This window comes from Belonocnema kinseyi, chromosome 10 (assembly GCF_010883055.1).
Source record: "Belonocnema kinseyi isolate 2016_QV_RU_SX_M_011 chromosome 10, B_treatae_v1, whole genome shotgun sequence".
Taxonomy (NCBI): Eukaryota; Metazoa; Arthropoda; class Insecta; order Hymenoptera; family Cynipidae; genus Belonocnema; species Belonocnema kinseyi.
In genome coordinates this window covers 43,986,335-44,008,785 of record NC_046666.1, presented here as the reverse complement: position 1 = coordinate 44,008,785, position 22,451 = coordinate 43,986,335, and the positions used below count along the sequence as shown (strand labels likewise).

Sequence of the window (22,451 nt, the reverse complement as noted above, 5' to 3'; positions counted from 1 at the left end):
TGTACCTTACCGACAGTAGATCAACCCTCGAAACCATGAAGGCAGAAAATCTTCACAATATCGATCAAGTTAAGAATCTTCAATAATAGAAAATGCTTAACTTCTTAATAAAACTAGATGGAAAATAATATTTTTAAATTAAAATTAAAATTATTTCTTGAAAAAAGATCCTACTCCATCTTCACTCCATTGGGAATGATTTTAATTTAAATTTAAAAATAAGATGATTAAAGATATGACTTAAAGTTTAATGGCTTGATTAAAAGAACTAAAAAATGGTTATTTTTCTTCAAAAATCAAAAAGAAAACTTTAAAAAGCTTTAAAAAACCAATTTTTTTAATTGCAGTCTCTTGTTGGCAGATGATATTTTCCTGAATTTGAATTAATAATCATATTGTTAATTCCAAAGTCGAGACTGTCTGTGTTGAATTTCAAGGGTGGGGAAATAATAGGGTTTTTGTAAAATTAGATATTCGGTATAATCTCAAAGGAAGGTAGGAAGATCGAGACATTACTAATAAACGGAGTCATACTATAAAGCGAGTGGAAGGAGCAAATCCTTCGATGTAAAAGCCCACCTTAAACCAGCTGATCCTGACACAAAGACGGCACCAGAGCAAGGGGTACCCTTTAATGAAAACTATACGTCCCTGGATTAAGGTGGCCACTAGCCACTGGTCACTGGTCAGCCCATGGAAACCAACTACCCGATACGACCTGTCTTATGCAACCTGGACTAACCTATATAGTTAGCCCCTCTATGGTCGTACAGCGTATTAGATGGAAGTTTAGGCATTAATACCTAATAACATGGCCTTGTCGGTAAATCCTTTGTTGGCCATCTTATTCCAGACTTAACACGTGCCGTTCATGGATCCTTAAGATAGTCATCTGGACCGAGAAGAGATCGTAAGGTGAATCCTGTTCACTACTAATTAATGGGTGCGCTCGAATTGTTGACATTAACTCAGTTTCATAGACTAACATTAGTTAAAGATATTCCAATTTTCTATAATGAACAAAAAAAATATAAACAAATGATCGAATGGAAAATAAATATAATAATATAAATTTATAAACATAAATAATGCAGATGCTCATTAAATTGGTTTAAAACATCATAGAATTTATTAACCAATTTTAGGAGTAAATGCAATTATCATTAAGTTCTATATTAAAAAGACTGACGAAAAAAATTATTTTCCCGTCCACAGATGCCCTTATAATGCATTCATTTGTTAAATTCATATAAAAAAATCATACAATTGATCAACTAATTAGAAATTTTGCTGAAATTATCATGAAGTTCCCAACTGAAAAGGCTGATATCAAAAAGAGTAATTTTTCCGTCTACAGATGCATTTGTTTGTTAAAATTGTTTTAAAAAATCATAGAATTGATCAGTAAATTACGAATTATTTCCAAAATTATCATGAAGTTTCTAATAATAAAGTTTTTTTCTCCAAATTTCTTGCAATATAATTTTAAGAAAACGTAAACTTATGAAAAATCGTAAAAAACATTCTTCTAACAAATAATTTGATTGATTGCATTTCAAATCAGGCAGATTCTACACTTGAGGTTCCAGAATCTCTCGGGGACGAAATATCTTGTTTGTTATAGGAAATTAGGCGATACGTATTGTTGCGATTTGTTTAATTTGGACTCAAAATATGAATTTTTAACAAACAATTTAAACTTTTAACCAATTAGTTGCATTCTCAACTAAAAAGATTAATTTAAACCGAATAGTTTAATTTTCTACCAGAAAGATGAATTTTCTAGCAAGTAGATTAATTTTTTCCTAAAAAACAAAAAAACACGAACTTTCAACAAATTACATCAATTTTCAACAGAATTGTTCAATTTTAATACGAGCAGGACTAATTATCTACAAAATAGTTGAGTTTTTAATGAAAAATACGATTTTTTTTATGATAAAATTTAATTTTTTACCAAAAAGTTAAATTTTCCTAAGAAGTAGTATATTTTTCCAACGAAATAGTTAAATCGAAAGAAAAAAAAAGATTTTTTAACTGAAAAGGTAATTTTTAATCGAATTGTTCAATTTTATACCAAATGGTTGATCGATTTGAAAACTACAAAATATTTGGACATTTTCAAACTACAAAATATTCTGAAATGTGAAAACTACAAGATATACTGAAATTTGCAAACAATCTACAAAATATTCTGAAATTTGTTACCTACGCAATATTCGAAAATTTTCAAACTACGGAACATTCTGAAATTTGTAAACTCAAAAATTTTTTGAAATTTTTAAACTGCAAAATATTCTAAAATTTGAAAAATATAAACTATTTTGAAATTTGTGAACTATAAAATATTCTAAAAGTTTCCAACTATAAAATATCCTGAAATTTGCAAACTATAAAATATCCCGAGATGTGCAAACCACAAAAGATTCTTAATTTTTCAAGCTGAAAAATATGCTAAAAATTGTTAACTGCAAAGTTATAAACAAATGATTGTATAGAAAATAAATATAATAATATAAATATAAATAATGCATATGCTTATTAAATTTGTATAAAACATCATGGAATTTATCAACCAATTTTAGGAGTAAATGCAATTATCGTTAAGTTCTCTATTAAAAAGACTGACAAAAAAAAGAATTTTTCCGTCAGAATAAAAAAATTGTAAATTTAAAGCAATGTAAATTCAGCAGATTCACTAAATTACTTCAAATTTTTGAATTTCTTGAATTTACTGACATGCCTGGATATTTTGGATTGCCTGATTTTTTAAATTCTGAATGCCTAAAATTTGAAGAATTCTCTGAATTCCTTGAATTACATAAATTTCTTAAATTCTTTGAACTTCTTCATTTCCTTTGATTTTATGAATTCTTCGAATTCCCTTCATTATCTGAAATTCCAGAAATCCTATGAGTTCCTGGGATTACCTAAATTTCTTAAATTTTCAGAATACCGAGAAATTCATTTTTTACATTATCTGATATTCCAGAAATCTTCTGAATACCTTGAACTCCCTAAATAGCCCTAAAATTTCTTAAATTCTCTGAAATCACTAAAAATCTCTGAATTTCCTGAAATCCATGAATTTTCAAATTTCTCTAAATTCCTTGACTTCTCTGAAATCCGGATTTTTTTTAGTTTTCTAAATTTCCCGATATCCTTGATTTCTGCGAATTCCGTGAATTCTATGAACATTTTGAATTCTCTTCATTTTCTGAATTTCCTAAATACTCTGAACTGAAATTTTCTTAAGTACCTGAAATTGTCGAATACTTTTAAATATTTTTGAGGTAGTTTTATAATTTTTCAAGCACATTTCTACAGTAATCTCTAAATAAATAAAAAATAAAACCATGCTCTTCCAATTATTAATTTTCCGAGTAATCAAATTGCATAATTTAATCTTAATAATTTTTTAAAATCTTTAACTTAAAATTGGGAAATTTTAAGATATGAGATTGGAAATTGAAAACTACAAAAAACAATACCAAACAAGATGGCTATATATGAAATGGTTTTTTTTTTAATTTAGTTTTAAATATTTTATATTCTCGAACACTTTAAATTAAAAATAATCCAATTTTTAATGCCTGAGTTTAAAATCTTTTAATTTTCAAGGCTTGAATTTGAAAAATTCTCTGTATTTTTCATTGTTAAGAATTAAGTCTGAAGGTTGAAAAATTCAAAATTGTTTAATTAAAATTCTATAAACTGAAGATTTTGCAACTATCAAGTCTTTGAATTTGATATTCTGCGATTTCGAAAAATATTAAAAATTATCGACTTTCTAGCAATAGTCCTTTACTATTTCAGAGCCCAAATCAGAGTGCCCTAATTCATTGTTATAAAAAATGCCAAAATCAATCAACTTCTCCAAATTAATCACAAATTTGGAAATGGTTCTTTCATATCTTTAGGTTAGGAATTTCATTTAATGCTTGATATTTTGTTGAAGCTAATCGCTTTTAAAATCTTAATTTTATGGAATTTTCCAGTTAGATGCACGGATTTGTTTAAGGCTCTCTTAATAAAACACGCTGAATTACTATTAGAGATCAGACTTTTATTTATGATGGGAGGTATTATTTTCAATTACGTAATACTTTCAAATCTCAGGAAAAAGTAAATCTCATTTTCATGTATGAGTAGGCTTATACGATTTCTAATAGTGGCCGCCTTATTATAAAATATTCGTTCGAATATTATCTTTTATTAATTTTTAAACTGATTAGTCATAACCTTACATCAGCTTAATGTATATTTTTTCGACGTAAAACATTTATTTTGTAATATTTGCCTTATAAATTTATTTTGCAATATTTGTCTTAAAATTTTATTTTTATCAACATATAATTAACTAGAAAAATTATATCTATTAATAATTTGGTATTATTGGTCACCTTTGCACAGGAATTACATTTTTTCGAATTCATAATTATTTTCAGATACTACTATTGAAATTAGAATTGCTTAATTTTTGCTGCATTTTTATAATAATAATTAATTATTTTACAGTATAACATAAAACTTTTTTAGTATGAATCTTATGGTTTTTCATAAAAAAGTTGAACAAAACTTGTAAAAATTTTATAACAAATGTTTAGTATCATATTTAGCGCATTCTTATGCGAATCGTCAAAAATTATTGAGTGAAAAATAAAATTAATTGAAATAGATATACTAAATATTTGGATTTTGATGAAATCGTTCTTAAAGGAAATTAGGCGAAACTTATTATTTTTTTTTTAGCCGAGAAATAATTTTTGTTTATGGTGATTTTATCCTGCCGTATTGTTTAAATAATGTTTTTTTATTTAAACAATTTGTTCCGAAATGTATGTTTCACAACAGATGGATTTTCAAATCAAAAAGACAAATTTTCAACAAAAAAGATTTCAATTGAAAAAATTATAAATTACAAATGAAGAATTTTTGAAAATTTTAGGACAATAATGAGCATGTGGTTTTTTAAATGAATTAAAAATATTTTTTCATTATTTTAAAAATCGAGAAATGCTTATAAATAAATTTTTTTCAAATACTGAATTATGGTAATAATTTATTTAGATTAATTTTTTATTCTTTATTTCTCTTCACAATTCATTAAATATATTTTATAGAAATATAATTCGAACAGTAAAATTACTTATTTCCATACTGATAATTAAAATTGTATTTTATTATTATATTACTTGGAATCGTATTCAAAAACTCAAATGTCATACACTTCAAAACTTTCTCATTTTTAGAATGAAAACTTCTAATTTGAATATTGAACTTTTAAATGGAAAGCATTGCGCATATAATTAAAAAACCAAAAATTTATCTTAGTTTGATTGAAAATTAATTTCTTCAACTGAAAATTTGAATGTCCATTTTTGGTTGAAAATTAACATTTCCTTGTTCAAAATTAAAAAATGTAGGTAAAATTTTGTGTTTATTAATTGAGTATTTCAATTAAACTATTTCTTTAAGAATCCACATATTTTTTTGTAATCGACTTCTTTTTGTAGAAAATTATATTTTCTTTGCAAGTTAATCATCTTGTTTAAAAATTTTTTTTCGGTTAAAAGGTCAAGTATTACAGTTCAATAATTATTATTTCAGTTGAAAATTCATCTTTTAGGTCAGAAATAAAATTACTTGGCTGAAAATTAGACTCTTTTGTAAACAATTAATTGTTTGGGTTGACGATTCACTATTTTAATTAAAAAATTTTGTTGTTGTTGAAATATAAGCTATTTGATAGAAATTTTTTTTTCTTTAGATGAAAAGGAATTTTTCGGTAGAAATTCAGGTATTTTGTTGAAAATCCCTTTTTTCTTTATTTAAAAATAATTTTTAGAACTAAAAGTTTTAACTATTCCACGTTTTGTCAAAAATTTAAGAAATTGTTCTGTTTATGCAATCAACTGTTGATAACACATTTTTTATCTTTTTTTAATAGTTCAATAACGATGCACTATTTTTATTTTATTAACAATTTAATTAACGTAGCCATGCACGGTATATAATATGAGATTTCTACAAGTATCACACGAGTGGTTACATTGTTATGAAATCAAACTAATTCTAAGAAAAACACGTTCTCTTTTACTGACACCGTCGAAACTGCATGTAATATACTTACATCCCGAAAAAAATTCATCAGCCAAGAGAAAGTTGTTCACTACATTGTTAATAAAAATAAAAATAGTGGATCGTTATCGAACTATAAAAAAAAAGAAAAAATGTCTTATTATCAGTTGATTACACAAAAAAAGAAGTTTAAATTCTGAAAAATAGCTAATAATGCATTTGTTAATTAAGTTTGGCTAAGCAATTATCAAATGTTATCGATTCATAGCAAAAAATCATTTTTAAATAACTAGCTGTTGATTCCGTGAAAATAGCGGTATTTTATTTATCAATAAATAAAATAAGAAAAATTTTTTTAAACAATTGTATTTTACGATAATAAATTATTTACGTCCATCAAAATATTCTTAAAAATTTAGAAGTTAGTTATTTAAAGTTAATTTCATCCAAAAAAATCAATTTGGACCTCCAAACTAGCAGAATAGTGCATTTGTTAATTAAGGTACTTTAAACAATTATTAACTTTGATTCGGTGGCCAAATATTATACTTAGGTTCTATTTTCAATTAATATATGATCGATTTAATAGTAAAACTTTATTTATTCCATACAAAATACCTGATATGGATATTAGTGTATAAATATTGCTTTTAAAGTAACAAATTATTTACTAACTTTTATTAATTCTACTAAAAAATTTCAAAAGTCAAAATTCGTTGTTTTTTTTATTATTAAATGAACAAAAAATAAACAAAAACTTAAAAATCGGTAATTACAGTTTTTGCAAAAATTTTAAAACACTTGGTTAGGCGATCATTTTTACAGCGAAAGTTGGCGAAACCGAACGAAAACAGTTGAGGCACAAAAAATTATCATCTCACCGTAAAACACTATTTTTGATGGAAAGTGAACTAATTAGTAAATAAAAAAAACAATAGAAAGTGATTTATTCAGTTATGACTGTAACTAACTTTCAGTCCAAAAACCCTAGTTTTGATACCACTTTTAATTAGTTCTGAGTTCGAGAGTATTTTCGAAGTCGTCAATGGGTATTTAAGCTCTTAATACCTATTTTAGAGATCATGAATGAAATCCTTTAGTGAGTACGATTGCTCATAAGACGCTTTTGGATTGGGACAAGTGGTGGAATGCCCTTTGAATCTTTGACAGATCAGAGTACTCTGGCTCAGATTGTCTGATATGGTGATATTTTCCATCTCTCTCGTTTACTCTTTTGCCAGTTCACCAGCTCTTCGGAGAGGTCTGGGATTACACGATGAAGTAGGATAGAATCAGAGACTTAAGTCAGGGTTAAACAAGGATCGTCGCTATTGTGTTCAGAACCAGGTCCCATTGTCTCGGGATAGACGAGTGGATCTGCATATGCTTAGCAAGAGGGTAACACTTGGGTACAATCTTCACCTTCAGCCACCCTCGATTCGTCCTTCTCTTTCACTCCACATCCTGATTCAGATTCAGATTCGAGATTCAACATCTAAAATCTAGATTTTCCAGATTGGATCTGCAACTTCTTTTCCGAAACCTTGACCTCTCATCAGCCCTCTTCTTTTCCAATGGTACTCAAACTGTCCCACTTAGTCATCACCCAACTCGCATCCTTTTCCTGCTAAGTATACCCCCACCATTTGTACCCCTCACTTGCCTTCACCCAGCATATCTCGCGTCGGATTAGAGGCGGGCATACCTCATCTCTTGAAATTAGTATCCGTTGTACTTTAAATTAATTCTGATTTTTAAACTTTTAAAATGGGCGATTTTCATTTGATCGCGGTCTACCTGCTCGTCTTACCCTCTCCACTCGACTTCCCCTCGCGTCGCTGACTGAGTGAGAGCGCTGTGTCGAGTATTGCCAGTGGTGGGGCCTCTTTGGCCAAATGAGGAATAAAATGACAAACATAAAAATGTTATAATTTTGCAATCAGGAATGTAAAAACATCATATTCGAAATCTACGTTTTTTTTTGCAATTCCAACGATATGTCACTTGCAATCAAAATATTAAAATTAGAAGAAATCATCGCAGATTTTAGTTTATGTTTTGACTCTGGCTAGCTAGAATTATGGAATTTTCCGTAGTATATTTGTAAATGCAACGGTTTATTTTATAAAAAATTCGTGTGTTGTAGCAAATTGGTGAAAGGAGATGAATCTTCAACCAGTTATTTGCATTTTTAATCAAAAGATATGCTTTCCGTGAAGTAGTTAAATTTTCAATCAAATAGTTACATTTTCAACCAAAAAGATGAATTCCTAACAAAATACATTCATTTTTAAAACAAAAAGTTTTTGAATTTTTAACCAAGAAGAAAAATATTCTAACAGAAAAGACGAATTTTCAACAAAATATACGAACATAAAATAAAAACCTCTGTATTCAAACAACTTCATGAAATTCTATCAAAAAATGCTCGCACATACAGCTTCTCCTTTGTTCGTCTCATGAAATTAATTTTATAAGATTAAAAACAATTGTGAATTTTTATTTGAATCTCAATCAATTTTTTTATATAATTTTATTTTTAATTATTTGGAATCTTTTAAACTTAAGTTTTTTTAAATTCTTTCAAAACTTCTGAATATCTTTTAAAATGATTTGAATTTTCCTTCAGTATTTAATAAAACCTGTCAAATTTTTTAAAAATGCATAAAAACCTTCCTCATTATTTATTTGTTTAATTATGGAAATCTGTTTAAATCTTTTTAAATATGTTTCTAAGATTAATGACGAGGGTTTTTTAAAAATAGTGAAAATTTCTACATGGAAATATAAATTTTAAATCAAAATTTTTAAATAAAAAATCTAGGTTAATTTTCAACCAAATAGTTGAATATAAATATTTATATATAGTTTCCGTGAACAACAATATACTTCTACTTTTTAACATACGAATTCTTAACTAAATAGTTACATTTTGATCCATAATAAATTTTCAACCATACATGAAACAATTAAGTTTTAAGTTTAAAAATAAATTTTTCACTAAGAAATTAGTTTTCAACAAAATAGTTACGTTTTTAACCAAATTAATTTTTAAGTGAAAAAATTGCATTTTTATCCAAGAAGAATAATTTTCATATAAACAACGAGTTTCCTACGAACTAGTTACATTTTTCTCGGAAGAAATTAGTTTTGAACTGAGAAAATTAATTTGTAATCAAGATTATTTTATATCAAAATAGGTGAATATATTTTTAGTTGAAAAAATTAATTTGAAAATAAAAAAAGATGCCTTTTCAACCAAAAATATTAACTTTCCATTAAAAAAAATGAATTTTTAAATCAAAAAGACGAATATTACACAAAGTTGAATTTTTAAACAAGAAATATGCAATTTCTACGAAAACAGATTAATTTTTTGGATGAAAAGACAAATTAAAAATGAAATAGTTGAATTTTTATCCAAAATAATTCAGTTGGACATTTTAAAATGAACATATGAGTTTTAAATAATTCCAATCAATCAAAAAATGTATTTTTAACTAAAAATTTTATTTTTATACCCAAAGATTAATTTTTTATAAAAATATCAATTTAAAAACAATACATAAATTTTCAACTAAAAATAAATTAGTTGAATTTTCGTCCACATAAATTAATTTTTAACTTAAAATAGAATAGTTAGAAATTGTATTTCAATGAGAGAAAATTAATATTCTACTTAAAAAAAAAAATAAATTTTGAACACAATACATACATTTTTAATTAAGAATGATGATAAATTTTAAAAAATATTTTTACCCAAAGAAGTAAATTTTCATCCAAAAAGATGTAGTTACCACTAATAAGATTATTTTTCTACCTAAAAGATGAATTTTCAACAAAACAGTGCAATTTTCATTTGCAACAGAGAAATTTTCAACTTGAAATAAAATGTTAAAATGTTTAGTAAAAAATTACTTTTGAAACCAAAAAAATTTTGTTAAAAAAAATAGGTAGATTTTCCACAGAACAAATGAATTTTCAACCAAGAAGATTAAATTTCCATAACGATAAGATCAGATTTTGACAAAAAATAGAACAGTTATATAGTCAGTTCAAAACATTAATTATGAATAAGAAAAACTAATTCTTAACCATAGTAATGAATTTTTCATGAAAAATTAAGTTTTCAACAACAAAAAAATAGTATTCATCTGGTCAAATCCATAACATCAAAAAACAGTTTAATTTTTAATGAAAATCTAATTTTGAAACAAAGAATAAATCTTCAAACAAAAAGATCAATTTTCAACCAAGAAAATTCATTTTCTACAAAAAGGAATTATTATTTAATAAAAAACATAAATTATTTTACCGAATACTTCAATTTTTAAAGGCATTTTCAGCCTGGCAGTTAAATTTTCGGCTAAAAAATTTAATTTTAAATTAAAAAGATGAATGAGTAACTCGAAGTCGATTTTATTCGGTTTAAAACAATATAATTTCAAAAAAGTTAGAAATTGTATAAAATATATGACCCCTATTTAAAAACATCATTTACCCTTACAAAATTGTATAGTTTGGAAACGATTTTTCTATTTCAATCTTTTAAATTATTATACATACATTTTTCAAATGTTACTTTATTATAAGGTATGCTCATTTATTAATTCTGAAAAAAATTTGAAAGATTTGAGAATGCCAAAAATTCTTCTTAATTTTAATTTCAATTTTTTCTAACTTTTGATTTTTTTGTTGTTTCAGCAAAAAGTCTTCCAGTTCACTGTGTCGTCGAGGTTATTCATAGTGTCATAGAGAGTCGGGCAAGTGCTCGTGATAATTGGAGGAGGCCTCATGTAGAAAAAGATACATATGTTTTCATACCAGCTGTGATGCCCTTTCAGGTAAGAAGAACGAAATACAATGTAATTTTTTTATTCATATTTATATTGTATTGACCATTCTTTAAACTTTGTTAAAATCCATTGAGATTTGGAAAATAACCCAAAATCTTTAAAATAATTGGAAGTACTATAAATCTTAATCCTTTCTCCTTACATTTCTTGAAATCTGCAAAAATCCACTAGAAAAAAATTAAAATCCCTAGAAATCCTTGAAATACCTTGAAATCCTTTTTTATTTAATTAAATCTTCTGAAATTCCTTAAAATACCTTAAAATTGCTTGAAATCTTTAAAATCTTCAAAAATCCCTTGAAATTCAATGAAACTTCATTTATTTTCTAATGTTCCTTAGAAATCCCTTGAAATATTTTCAAAACCTTAAACATTCGTTGAAATCATTTTATATTTTTTATATTTTTTTAGTTCGTCTAGAATCCCTTGGAACCACTTGAAATATTTGGAAAACGTAAAAATCCATTTAAAAAGTATAAATCATTTAAAAGTTCTTGCATACAATTTAAATTAAAGTTATTTATGAAATTTCTCCAAAAAAAATCCTTTCAAATTTCTAGAAATCTTTTACAATCCTTAAATTTCTTGAAGATTTAATAAAATCCTTGATTCTTGTGGAATACCTTGAAATACCTTAAAATCCTTGGAAATCTTTAAAAATCCTTTAAAATTCTTTATTTTCTTTTGAAATTTTTTATACCTCTTGAAATCCTTTATCATCCTTTAAAATATCGTAAAAATTTTTGGAAAAAGGTACAAATCCATTTCTTAATTCTTAAATTATTTGGAACCCAAGAAATATAATATAAATTAAACTTATTTATTATCATCCTCTGAAAAACACTGATATCCCTAGAAATCTTTAAAATTCCTTAAAGATTTCATAAAATCCTTCAATCTTGTGAAATTCCTTGAAATACCTTAAAATCCCTTCAAATCCTTTGAAATCCCCTAAAACTCTTTAATATCTCTTAAAATTCTTTAGCATCTTTTAAGAACTTATCGAATATAATTAAAATAAAATTCATTTAATGTCATTCTCTGAAATACACTCAAATCCCTAGAAATCCATAAAATTCCAAGATATGTTTGCAGATTTCATAAAATCCCTAAATCTTGTGAAATTTCTTCGAAATACCTTAACATCCCTTGAAATCTTTGGAAATTCTCAAAAATTCCTTAATAACTCTTGACATTTTTTATATTTCTTGAAATCCTTTAGAATCTTTTAAATGACCTTAAAATGTTTAGAAAAATTTAAACATCCATTTTGAAAAGTATAAATCCTTTGGAACCCCTAGAATATAAATTACATTAAACTTATTTATTATAATTCTCTGAAAAATTTTCAAATCCTTCTAAAAATTTGAAATTCCTTGAAATCCTTAAATATTTACTAGAATCCTTGAATTTTGTGAAATTCTTAGAAATACCTTAAAATCATTTGAAACCTTTGGAAATCATCTAAAATTCTTAAAACTCTCTTTACATTTTTCATATTTCTTGAAATCCTTTAACATCCCTTAAAATACCTTAAAATGTTTAGGGAAAGGTAAAAATCCATTTTTTATCAATAAATCCCATTAAACTCCTAGAATATAATTCAAGTTAAACTTATATATCATTCTCTGAAAAAGTGTTCATATCCCAAGAAATCTTTGAAATTCCTTGAAATCCTTGAAGATTTAATAGAAACCTTGAATCTTGGGAAATTCCTTGAAATACCTTAAAATTCCTTGAAATCTTTGAAAATCCTTAAAAAAATTTAAGATCTTTTAAATTCCTTTTGTATCCCTTAAAGTACCCTAAAATGTTCAGAAAAAAGTAAAAATCCATTTAAATAAGTATAAATCCTTTGGAACCCCTAGAATATAATTTAAATTAAACTTATTTATTATCATTCTCTGGAAAACTCTCAAATCCCTAGAGGTATTTGAAGTTTCTTAAAATCCTTGAAGATTTAATAAAATCCTTTAAGATATAATAGAATCCTTGAACCTTGTGAAATTCCTTGAAATATTTTAAAATTCCATGAAATATTTAGAAGACTTAATAAATTTTTTGTAATCCCTTGGCATCTTCGGAACTCTTTAATGTTGCGAAATTTCTTGAAATACTTTAAAATTCCTTGAAATCATTTAAATTGCTAGGGTTCCCTTCAAATATAATTTAATTTCATTTATTGTCCAAAGTTCACTGAAAATATCTTGAAATCTTTGGAAATCCTGCAGGATTCTTTGAAATACCTCGACATTTTTTAAATCGCTTTAAATCTTCTGGAATTCTTTAAGATTGTTAAAAATTCTGTTGTTAAAAGTGTTTGAAAATTTCTTAAATCCATGGAAATATTTTCAAATATCTTGAAAAAATTATAAGAAATTTCTTATCCGATATTCATAAGAGACCCCTTGCAAAATACATACGCAAAATAAATAACTAAAAAATATGTTAATACTTTTTTTTCAGGATTTGGTCGGTGAAGCATTATTACGACTAGGCTACTCTAGTGATCTCATATTAAGTGCTCGAGGGAGCATTGTGATAAGAAATTGGAAGCCCTTGCCAACTGAAAAAGTAGCTGAAGGGCCACTCTTAACAGTTGGCGATATTTTGGCAGAATTGATCCACCTGACTACTCTCAAGATTCAGGTCTACAAATCAAGACCACCACCTCCTAGTCCAGCTGCCGAGGTCAAAGACAAACTTCTAAGGTTTCTGCTACTTCATAGTCATGCATTTCTAGTCGGATGTCCTCTCGATGAGGTAAGAATTAATTTTTTCTCTAAAATTGAGTGAAATACGTATAAAAAACCGTAAAAATATATTTCTACCCACCCCACCCACCCCCCTTACTGTACGTAATTTTTAGTGTACAGAATTTCTTTACTAGTTATTGCTAGTAGAATTAGGCAGGGTGTCATAGAGCTTTATTTTAAAAATTCCCTGATTCTTCCTTGAATAATTTTTCATTTTCCTCGATCATTAATATTTAAATACTAAAACTTTAATCTTGTAATAATTTCAAGATAGAATCTTTTATATAAACGGAATAAAACAGTATTTCTGATAAAAGTTTAAACATTTTAAATTTAATTATTTGTTTTAAACAAAATAGTAACATATTTAATGTGACATAAACTTAACATACCAAAAGGACACAAAGCCACAAGCCTTCAATCAATAAAATAAATGTTAAATAATGTAGCTTAACTTGTTCCCAAGCAGTTGAATTTTTAATTAAAAAAAGATTAATTTTCGACAAAACCGTTAAATTTTCAGCCAAACAGATTAATTTCCTACAAAAAATATAAATCTTCAAAAAAATGATATCTTAATAAAATTATTCAACCAAATCTTTCGAACGAAATAGTTGAAAAAAAAGAAATTTCTACTAACATAGATGAATTCTTAAATCGAAAAAATAGTTAAATTTTCTTTTAAAACGTTTTCAATTGACTTTTCAAGATCAAAATATGAATTTTTGAGCAAAAATAAGTTGCTACGAAAAAATTGAATTTTAAATTAAAAAAGACGAATTTTCAACAAATAAAGATTGTTTATCCAATAAATAAATCAAACTTTATATAGGTTGTTGAACCTTCAAGCGAAGAGACGAATTTTTTTCTACAAAAATTGACTTCTCAAATAAAAAATATGAGTTTTCAACAAGAAATTAATTTTTCGAGAAACTGGTGCATTTTTGCCAAACAAAAATGAATTCTCAAACCAAGAAAATTATTTTTTTTCAACAAAAAAGGAGAATTTTCAACTTAAAAAATATCAATCTTAAAAAATTCGAAGAATTAAATTTTCAGTAAAAAAATTAAATGAAAACAAAAGAAGACTTTTCCACTAAACAGTTAAATTTAAAACCAAAGACACAAGTCTTCAATCAATAAAATAAATGTTAAATAATGTAGTTTAACTTTTTCCCAAGCAGTTGAATTTTCAATTAAAAAAAGATTAATTTTCGACGAAACCCTTAAATTTTCAGCCAAACAGATGAATTTTCTACAAAACATATAAATCTTCAAAAAAATAAATACTTCTTAACAAAATGATTGAACCAAATCTTTCGAACGAAATAGTTGAATAAAAAAGAAATCTCTACTAACATAGATGAATTTTTAATTCAAAGAGATAAATTTTCAAAAAAAAAAATTGAATTTTCTTTTAAAATGATTTCAACTGACTTTTCAAGATCAAAATATGAATTTTTGAAAAAAAATATGTTTCTACAAAAAAATTGAATTTTCAATTGAAAAAGTCGAATTTTGAACTAAAAACGATTACTTTTTAACAGAATTGTTGAATTCTCTACCAAATAGTTTCATTTTTATCAAAATCATTTCTCTTAAAACAGATGTATTTTTCATTTGAAAAAAAATAATAGAAAAATAGTTGAATTTTCATCCAAAAAGCATTCCATTTGACTTTTCAAGATCAAAATTCGAGTTAAAAAAAAAGTTCCTACAGAAAAAAATTGAATTTTTAATCTGAGAAGACGAAATTTGTCAACAAATACGATAAATTTTTTAAAAAACAGTTCAATTCTCTACTAAATAGTTGCATTTTTATCCAAGACAGCTGCATTTTTACTAAAACAGATAAATTTTTAATAAAAACCACAATCTTTTGTAAGTTAAACTTTCATCCAGAAAGGATTTCAGTTCGTCTTTCAAAGCCTATTTATCAATTTTAAACAAAAAGTATTTTTTTTTTTAATCGTTTGATTTTCAACAAAACAGCAGAATTTTCAACCGAAAAGTATGAATTTTCAACAAATAGTTTAATTTTCCATGAAAGATGAAATTTCTGCCGCTGAATTTTATTATCAAAGAGACAAACTTTCAATAAAGAGTTGACTTTTTAACTAAACAGTTCGCATTTTTATTCAAGAAAGATAAAATTTCTTATGAAACCGATGAATTAAAAAATAACCTTAAAAAATAGTTAAATTTTCATCCAAAGAAGATCCCTGTTCACTTTCCAATACTAAAATAAGAATTGCAAACAATAAACAATAATTCATTTTCTGTTCAATAGTCGAATTCTTAACCAAAAAGTGCGACTTTTTAACAAGATTGTTAAATTTTCACACAAACAGTTGTATTTTTGTACAAGAAAAATGAATATTCTATTGAAATGGGTGACATTTTAAATCAAAAAGTCAAATTTTTAGTAAGAGAGTTAAATTTTCATCCAACAAGATTACAGTTGACTTTTCAACACAAAAATACGAATTGTAAAAAAATTCTTGAAGTAGTAAATAGTTAATGCGTTGATAATTAATTAATTTGTTGCGAATGCTAGACTTGAAAATATTTTTGGAAGTCTGATTTCCTAATGAATAAAGGAAACCTTGTCAGTAGGTATAGGTAGTCACGGTCAGACAACCGCTTAAACATGTATGAAGTGTGAATCTAGCCAGATAGAAGCTATCTTATCTTATCAGGCCTTTGGTAATGCATTAATTTGTTGCTACTTTCAGATTTGAAAAATATTTTTTGAAGTCCTAATTCTTAATGAATAAAGGGAAGCTTCGAGAGTGAAATGGGAGTAGATATAGACAGTTATGGCTAGACAACCGCTTAAAAACGTATAAAAAATAATCTAGTCAGAGAGAAAGTATCTCATCTTATCAAGTCTCTGAAAATAAATTAATTTATTGTCTCTTTCAGACTTGAAAATATTTTTGGAAGTCCTAATTACTAATGAATAAAGGGAAGCTTGTCAGTAAGTATAGACATTTGCAGTTGGACAACCATTTACAAATCTATAAAATCTTAATGTACCGAGATAGAAGCTATCTTATCTTATCAGGCCTTTTACAATGCATTATTTTTTATTGCGACTTCCAGAATTCAAAAATATTTCAGACAGTTCTAATTCCTAATGAAAAAAGAAAAGCTTGGCAGTAGGTAAAGACAGATGCGGCTGGACAACCGCTCAAACATATATAAAATGTGAATCTAGCCAGATTGAAGCTATATTATATGATCAGAACGTTGACAGTTTATTAATTTGTTGCAAATTCCAGACTTAAAATTATTTTTGAGAGTCCTGATTCATAAATAATAAATAAAGTTTTCCAGTAGGCATAGACCGTTATGGTCAGACAATCGATTAATGTATCAAATACAAATCTAGTCTGTAATATATCTTATCAAATCTTTGAAAATTAATAAATTTTCTGCGACTACAAGATTGAAAAATATCTTTAAAAGTCCTAACTCATAATGAATAAAAAAAGCTTGTCAGTAGGTAGAGACATTTGCGGTCAGACAACCCCTTAAAAATGTATCAAATGTGAATCTAGCCATATAGATGCTTTCTTATCTTATCAGGTCTTTGACAATGCATTAACTTGTTGCGACCCTCAGACATAAAAATATTTTTGGATGTCCTAATTCCTAATGAATAAAGAAAGCTCATCAGAGTGAAACGGGAGTAGGTATAGACAGTTGCGGTTAGACAACCGCTTAAAAATGTATAAAATGTAAATCTAGCCAGAGAGTGTTTGTCGCCAGGACACTTAATCTCATTAAGAAGTCCTCCGGCTGGTCTCTTCTGCCTCTTCTACTTCTCCAGAGCCGCGGTGGTAATCTTTAGCGGAAGCTCGCTTGCGGTTTCTTGATCCCCACCTTAAATAAATGCTTTCTCGGTTTCGACTTTGCAGTCAAAAAGCCTCATTCCTTTCCCCACCTTTCATGATTTACAGAAATTCTTAGCCTCATTCTAAGTCTCTTACAAAATTCTCTAACTAAAGAATCAAAAAATATTTCGAAATTTTTTTAAATCGTTTCTAAATTTCTAACACCATGATCAATATTATTACACAATTTCAAACAAATATATAATAAAAAGTAAATACATACTTGTTCCGAAAATGTAAGAAATCGTTTTAAATCTGTTTAAATCTTTTCTTAGAATTCATATTTGAAAGTCAAAAATGATTTTTAATTTTTCCAGAAAACTTAAGAAAAGAACTTATTCTCTTGAAAGCATCCAAAATTCTTGAAAAGCTTCGTTTTTAAAATGTTCAAATATTTGTTTCAAATTTTTCAATATCTTAAATATATTTTTAAATGATTCGCATTTGTAAAATTCTGCACAGACTTCTAAATCTTCTGAATATCTTTCTAAAATTATTAGATTTTTTAGTGAAATTTGTTTTAATTTCTTCAAAATATAAAAATTGCCTCAAATTTAAAAATTGTTTTAACAAATTTTTCGAAATCCTTTAAAATTAAAGAAAAAACTTTCAATTTTTCAGATTCTTTTTCGGCATATTTTTAAACTTTTAAAACTGAAAACTAGTTTAGAACTCTTAGTGTCGATACTAGAATTTGTTCAAACATTACCGTCCATTTTTTCCCTTGTACCGACATGTCGTTATATTGTTTAATTATATTTGTAACATTATATTATAATTTATATTTTTTCATTTATAGAAATTTCTTTCGAAATAAAATTAATAATGATACTTTGAAATGTATGGAATTTAGATATAAATCATGAATAATAAATGTAATGATTTAAATTATTTTTTTATTTCAATAGCAATTTTTTTCTCTTTTATGAGTAAATTCTTGGAATCAAAATTCCTCATTTGAAAATTGTAATTCATTTCCACTTTCAACCGTAATAATCTTCTAGAAAAAGTAAATGATTTGACCAGTAAACGACAAAATCTAACATCAGAAAATCATGAATTAATTACCCTGGTCGACAAGATAACATCAAAACTCTAAAATATCTCAATATTTCGTTATCCTCTAGAAAGTCTATTTCTTTCTAGAACGATTTAATCTAGACAAAAAATTATGAAAATTTGATACATTCACAGAATTTAATACTGGGTAAACAAAACTCTATAAACCGCTATAAATGCGAGGTTCTAAAATTTGTGTTCCCTTTTATTTACCCAACTTCTCTCCAAGCTGCTGTATAATCGCCGCATATTTTTTCACCCGGAATTAGTGAGATATGAATGAAATGTAAACGTTTCGAAATTTAGTTAATGATAAGCAAGATTACTTTTCTTGAGGCCATGAGTAGAGAAATTTACTCAAGACCTAAGGCGTTAGGGGCCGTCAAAAACTACGTCACACAATTTTGAAAACACTTTCCACCCCTCCCCTTCTTCATCGCAGGTCCTCGCAAAAAGATTAAACCCCCCAGGGTAAAGTCACAAATACCCCCCCCCCCCCTCTCATAGGTAAAAAATTATTTTTATTACTACGTTTGATAAGCACCTGTAACAAAACATAAAAAATAATATTCTAAAAGACTTCATAGCCAGAAAGGACCTTAAAAGATTTCTGGGCGAAAAATATATTGAATTTTTAACAAAATAAGCTTAATTTTCTACAAAAAGAGATACATTTTCGATGCAAGAGTTCTTTTTAACTTGAAAGAATTTTTTTTTTAATTTGATCTTTTTTTAGTAAAATAAAGAAAGTCGAATTTGTAAACAAAAAAAAATTAACGTCAATCATAAAAAGATGTATTTTCAAGTAAAGGTATAATTTTTGATTTGAAAAAGATGAATTTTCAATTAAGGTGTTGAATTTTGAAACAAAAAGATCGCCTTCTAAGAAAATATTTGAATTTTCAGCAACATTTTAAATTTTCAGAAAGAAGAATTTTTAAGCAAAAAAGTGTGAACTTCATTGAAAAACAGATGCATTTTTTACTAAATAGTGAAGTTTTCAAACCAGAAAGACTCATTTTTCAGAATACAGTTATATTTTAAATTTAAAATGGAATATTAAAGACGAATATTCACAAAATTAGTGCGATTTTTAACAGAATTAATCTTATACTAAGCACATGGCTCTTCAAGTAACTAAATTATTGTTAAGAGAGTAGTTCATTTTTTGAAACCAATTATTAAATCGTTAATTAACAGGAACAATTTTATTTTAAAAAAAGACCAATTGATAACAAATTACATAAATTTTCAACCAAGCTGTTAGATTTTCAATACAAAACTATAATTTTTCAAGAAATAATTAAATAGTTTAATTTGGTGTGAAAAAAATCATTTTTAAACAAAAAAAGAAAGCAGTTCAATTTTCAATCCAGTGGATTAAATCTCTACCGAAAAAAAAATAATTTATAACAAAATATGTATATTTTGAACCACATTGTTGAATTTTTAACTAAAGAATATAAATTTTGAACATTTAAGAACAATTTTTAACAAAAAAAGTCGTAATTTTAGCAAAAAACCCGTCTTTTCTACAAAACCATGCAATTTTCTACCCAAAATGGAATAATTAAATTTACATTTGAAAAAATATGTTCGTCAAAAAAAAAAGAAAGGACGCAACACATTTTTAACGAAAGAGAAGGATTTGCAAATAACTAAATACATTTTTAACAAATTAATTAATTTTTTAACAAAGTAAATTCATTTTTAATAAAGAACTTTAATTTCCAAGAAAAGAAAAGCGTTTTCGGAAAGTAGTTATATTTTTAGTCGAATAGGTTGATCTTAAGCTAGTAAAATAAATTTTTAATAAAATATTTTAACCCTCAACGAAGCAGTTAAGTTTTCAATCAAAAAGAACAATGTTCTATAAAAAAAGACGAATTTAAACAAAATATATACATTTTAAGCAAAATTGTTTGATTTTTAACCTAAAGAATCATTTTTCAAACAAGAATGGAATAGTTAAATCTTCAGTTAAAAAAATTAATTGCTTTCAAATTAGTTCAATATCTAACCAATGTAATTAATTTAAGAAAGTAATTTAACTTTCAACCAAGTACTTATATTTTCGTGCCAAAAAATTGACTTATTGACAAAATAGTAGAATTTTGAACGAAAAGAAGAACTCTGAACCAAAAATATAATGATATATTTTTTAAATAAAAAGAATTAACTTTCAACCAACAAAGTTGAATCACATTATAGAATTCTTAATTAAAAACTATCCATTTTGAACATTTAAGAAGAATTTTTAACAAAAAAAGTCGTAATGTTAAGAAAAAAATAGGTCTTTTCTAAAAAACCATGAAATTTTCTACCAAAAATGGAATAATTAATTTTACATTTGAAAAAATTTGTTTGTCAAAAAAAAGAAAGGAAGCAACACATTTCTAACGAAAGAGAAGAATTTGCAAATAACTAAATACATTTTTAACAAATTAATTAATTTTTCAACAAAGTTATTTAATTTTTAATAAAAAAAACTTTAATTTTAAGGAAAAGAAAAGCGTTTTCAAAAAGTTGTTACATTTTTAGTCGAATAGATTGATCTTAAGCTAATCAAATGAATTTTTAATAATATAGTTTAAGCCTCAACGAAGCAGTTCAATTTGCAATCAAAAAGATCAACTTTCTATAGAAAAAGGACGAATTTAAACAAAATATATACATTTTAAGCAAAATTGTTTGATTTTTAACTAGAAAGAATCATTGTTCAAACAAGAATGGAATAGTTAAATCTTCAGTTAAAAAAATTAATTGCTTTCAAATTAGTTCAATATCTGACGAATGTAATCAATTTAAGAAAGTAGTTTAACTTGCACCCAAGTTCTTATATTTTCAAGCCAAAAAATTGACTTATTGTCAAAATAGTAGACTTTTGAACGAAAAGATGAACTCTGAACCAAAAATATAATGATATATTTTTTAAATAAAAAGAATTAATTTTCAACCAACAAAGTTGAATTTTTTACCAAAAGAGATAAATTCTGAACCAAAAATATATAATAGTATAATGTCAAATTAAAAATAGTTAACTCTCACCAAAGAATAGTTAGATTTTCTTATTTGTTTTCAATAATCTAATTCGAATTTCATCAGAAAAAAACGAGAAAAGGGGAAAACTTTTTGAAAACAGGAGTAAAAAGAGGAATTCTTTAAAAGAGGGGCAAAGAAGGGAATAAGGAAGAGAGTGTGAAATTTGTATTCTGATACTTCAACGCCCTTTTGCTTTACTCGCCCTACATCATAAATCCTCACAAAACCTGTTACCCCCCCCCCCCCCCCCCCCCCCCCCATTAGAAGGAAATGAGGTAAATTTCCGAAATTGAGCTGGTATGAATCCAGAGGCAAATGGAGACGAATTGTTAATAGTTACCTCAGAGAAAGACTGAAATTCGGAATCCATGTAGGTTCTCTGAATGCAGAAAGCATCCTCGTGAGGATCCTTGCACTGTATATATCAAAACGAAGATCTCATAGCCGTAGCGTATGATAGGATTACCCTTTACTCAACCGAATTCACAGCCTTCATCAAAAGCCCCCTTCGATATCGTGGGGGTTGGGAGGGGGGAGGGGCCACCTCGGGCCGGGCATTATCTAAGTGCACTCTCTTTGAAGATCCTGCGCCTCCGCCCAGCGAACTTTAATGCCGCTCACGTTAGTCTATGATTACCAATTTTCCCTTGGCAGACGTTACCCACCCGAATTTCAGGGATGACTATCCGACTAATGGCGAATGATTGATACAGATATTGAACCTGGATAGTGATACGTAAACAATAGGTTGGTCCGAAA

General features: G+C 26.5%; 1 protein-coding gene across 2 annotated transcripts in view; it reads left to right on the top strand.

The window, feature by feature from the left end:
* LOC117181627 overlaps window positions 1-22,451 on the top strand; it is a 186,128-nt gene that overhangs the window by 144,080 nt on the left and 19,597 nt on the right. For both annotated transcript variants that reach the window (XM_033374500.1, XM_033374501.1), the window contains 2 exons: window positions 10,786-10,925; window positions 13,403-13,699. In XM_033374500.1, the coding sequence (XP_033230391.1) occupies window positions 10,786-10,925; window positions 13,403-13,699 (437 nt within the window). The remainder of the gene's footprint in view (window positions 1-10,785; window positions 10,926-13,402; window positions 13,700-22,451) is intronic.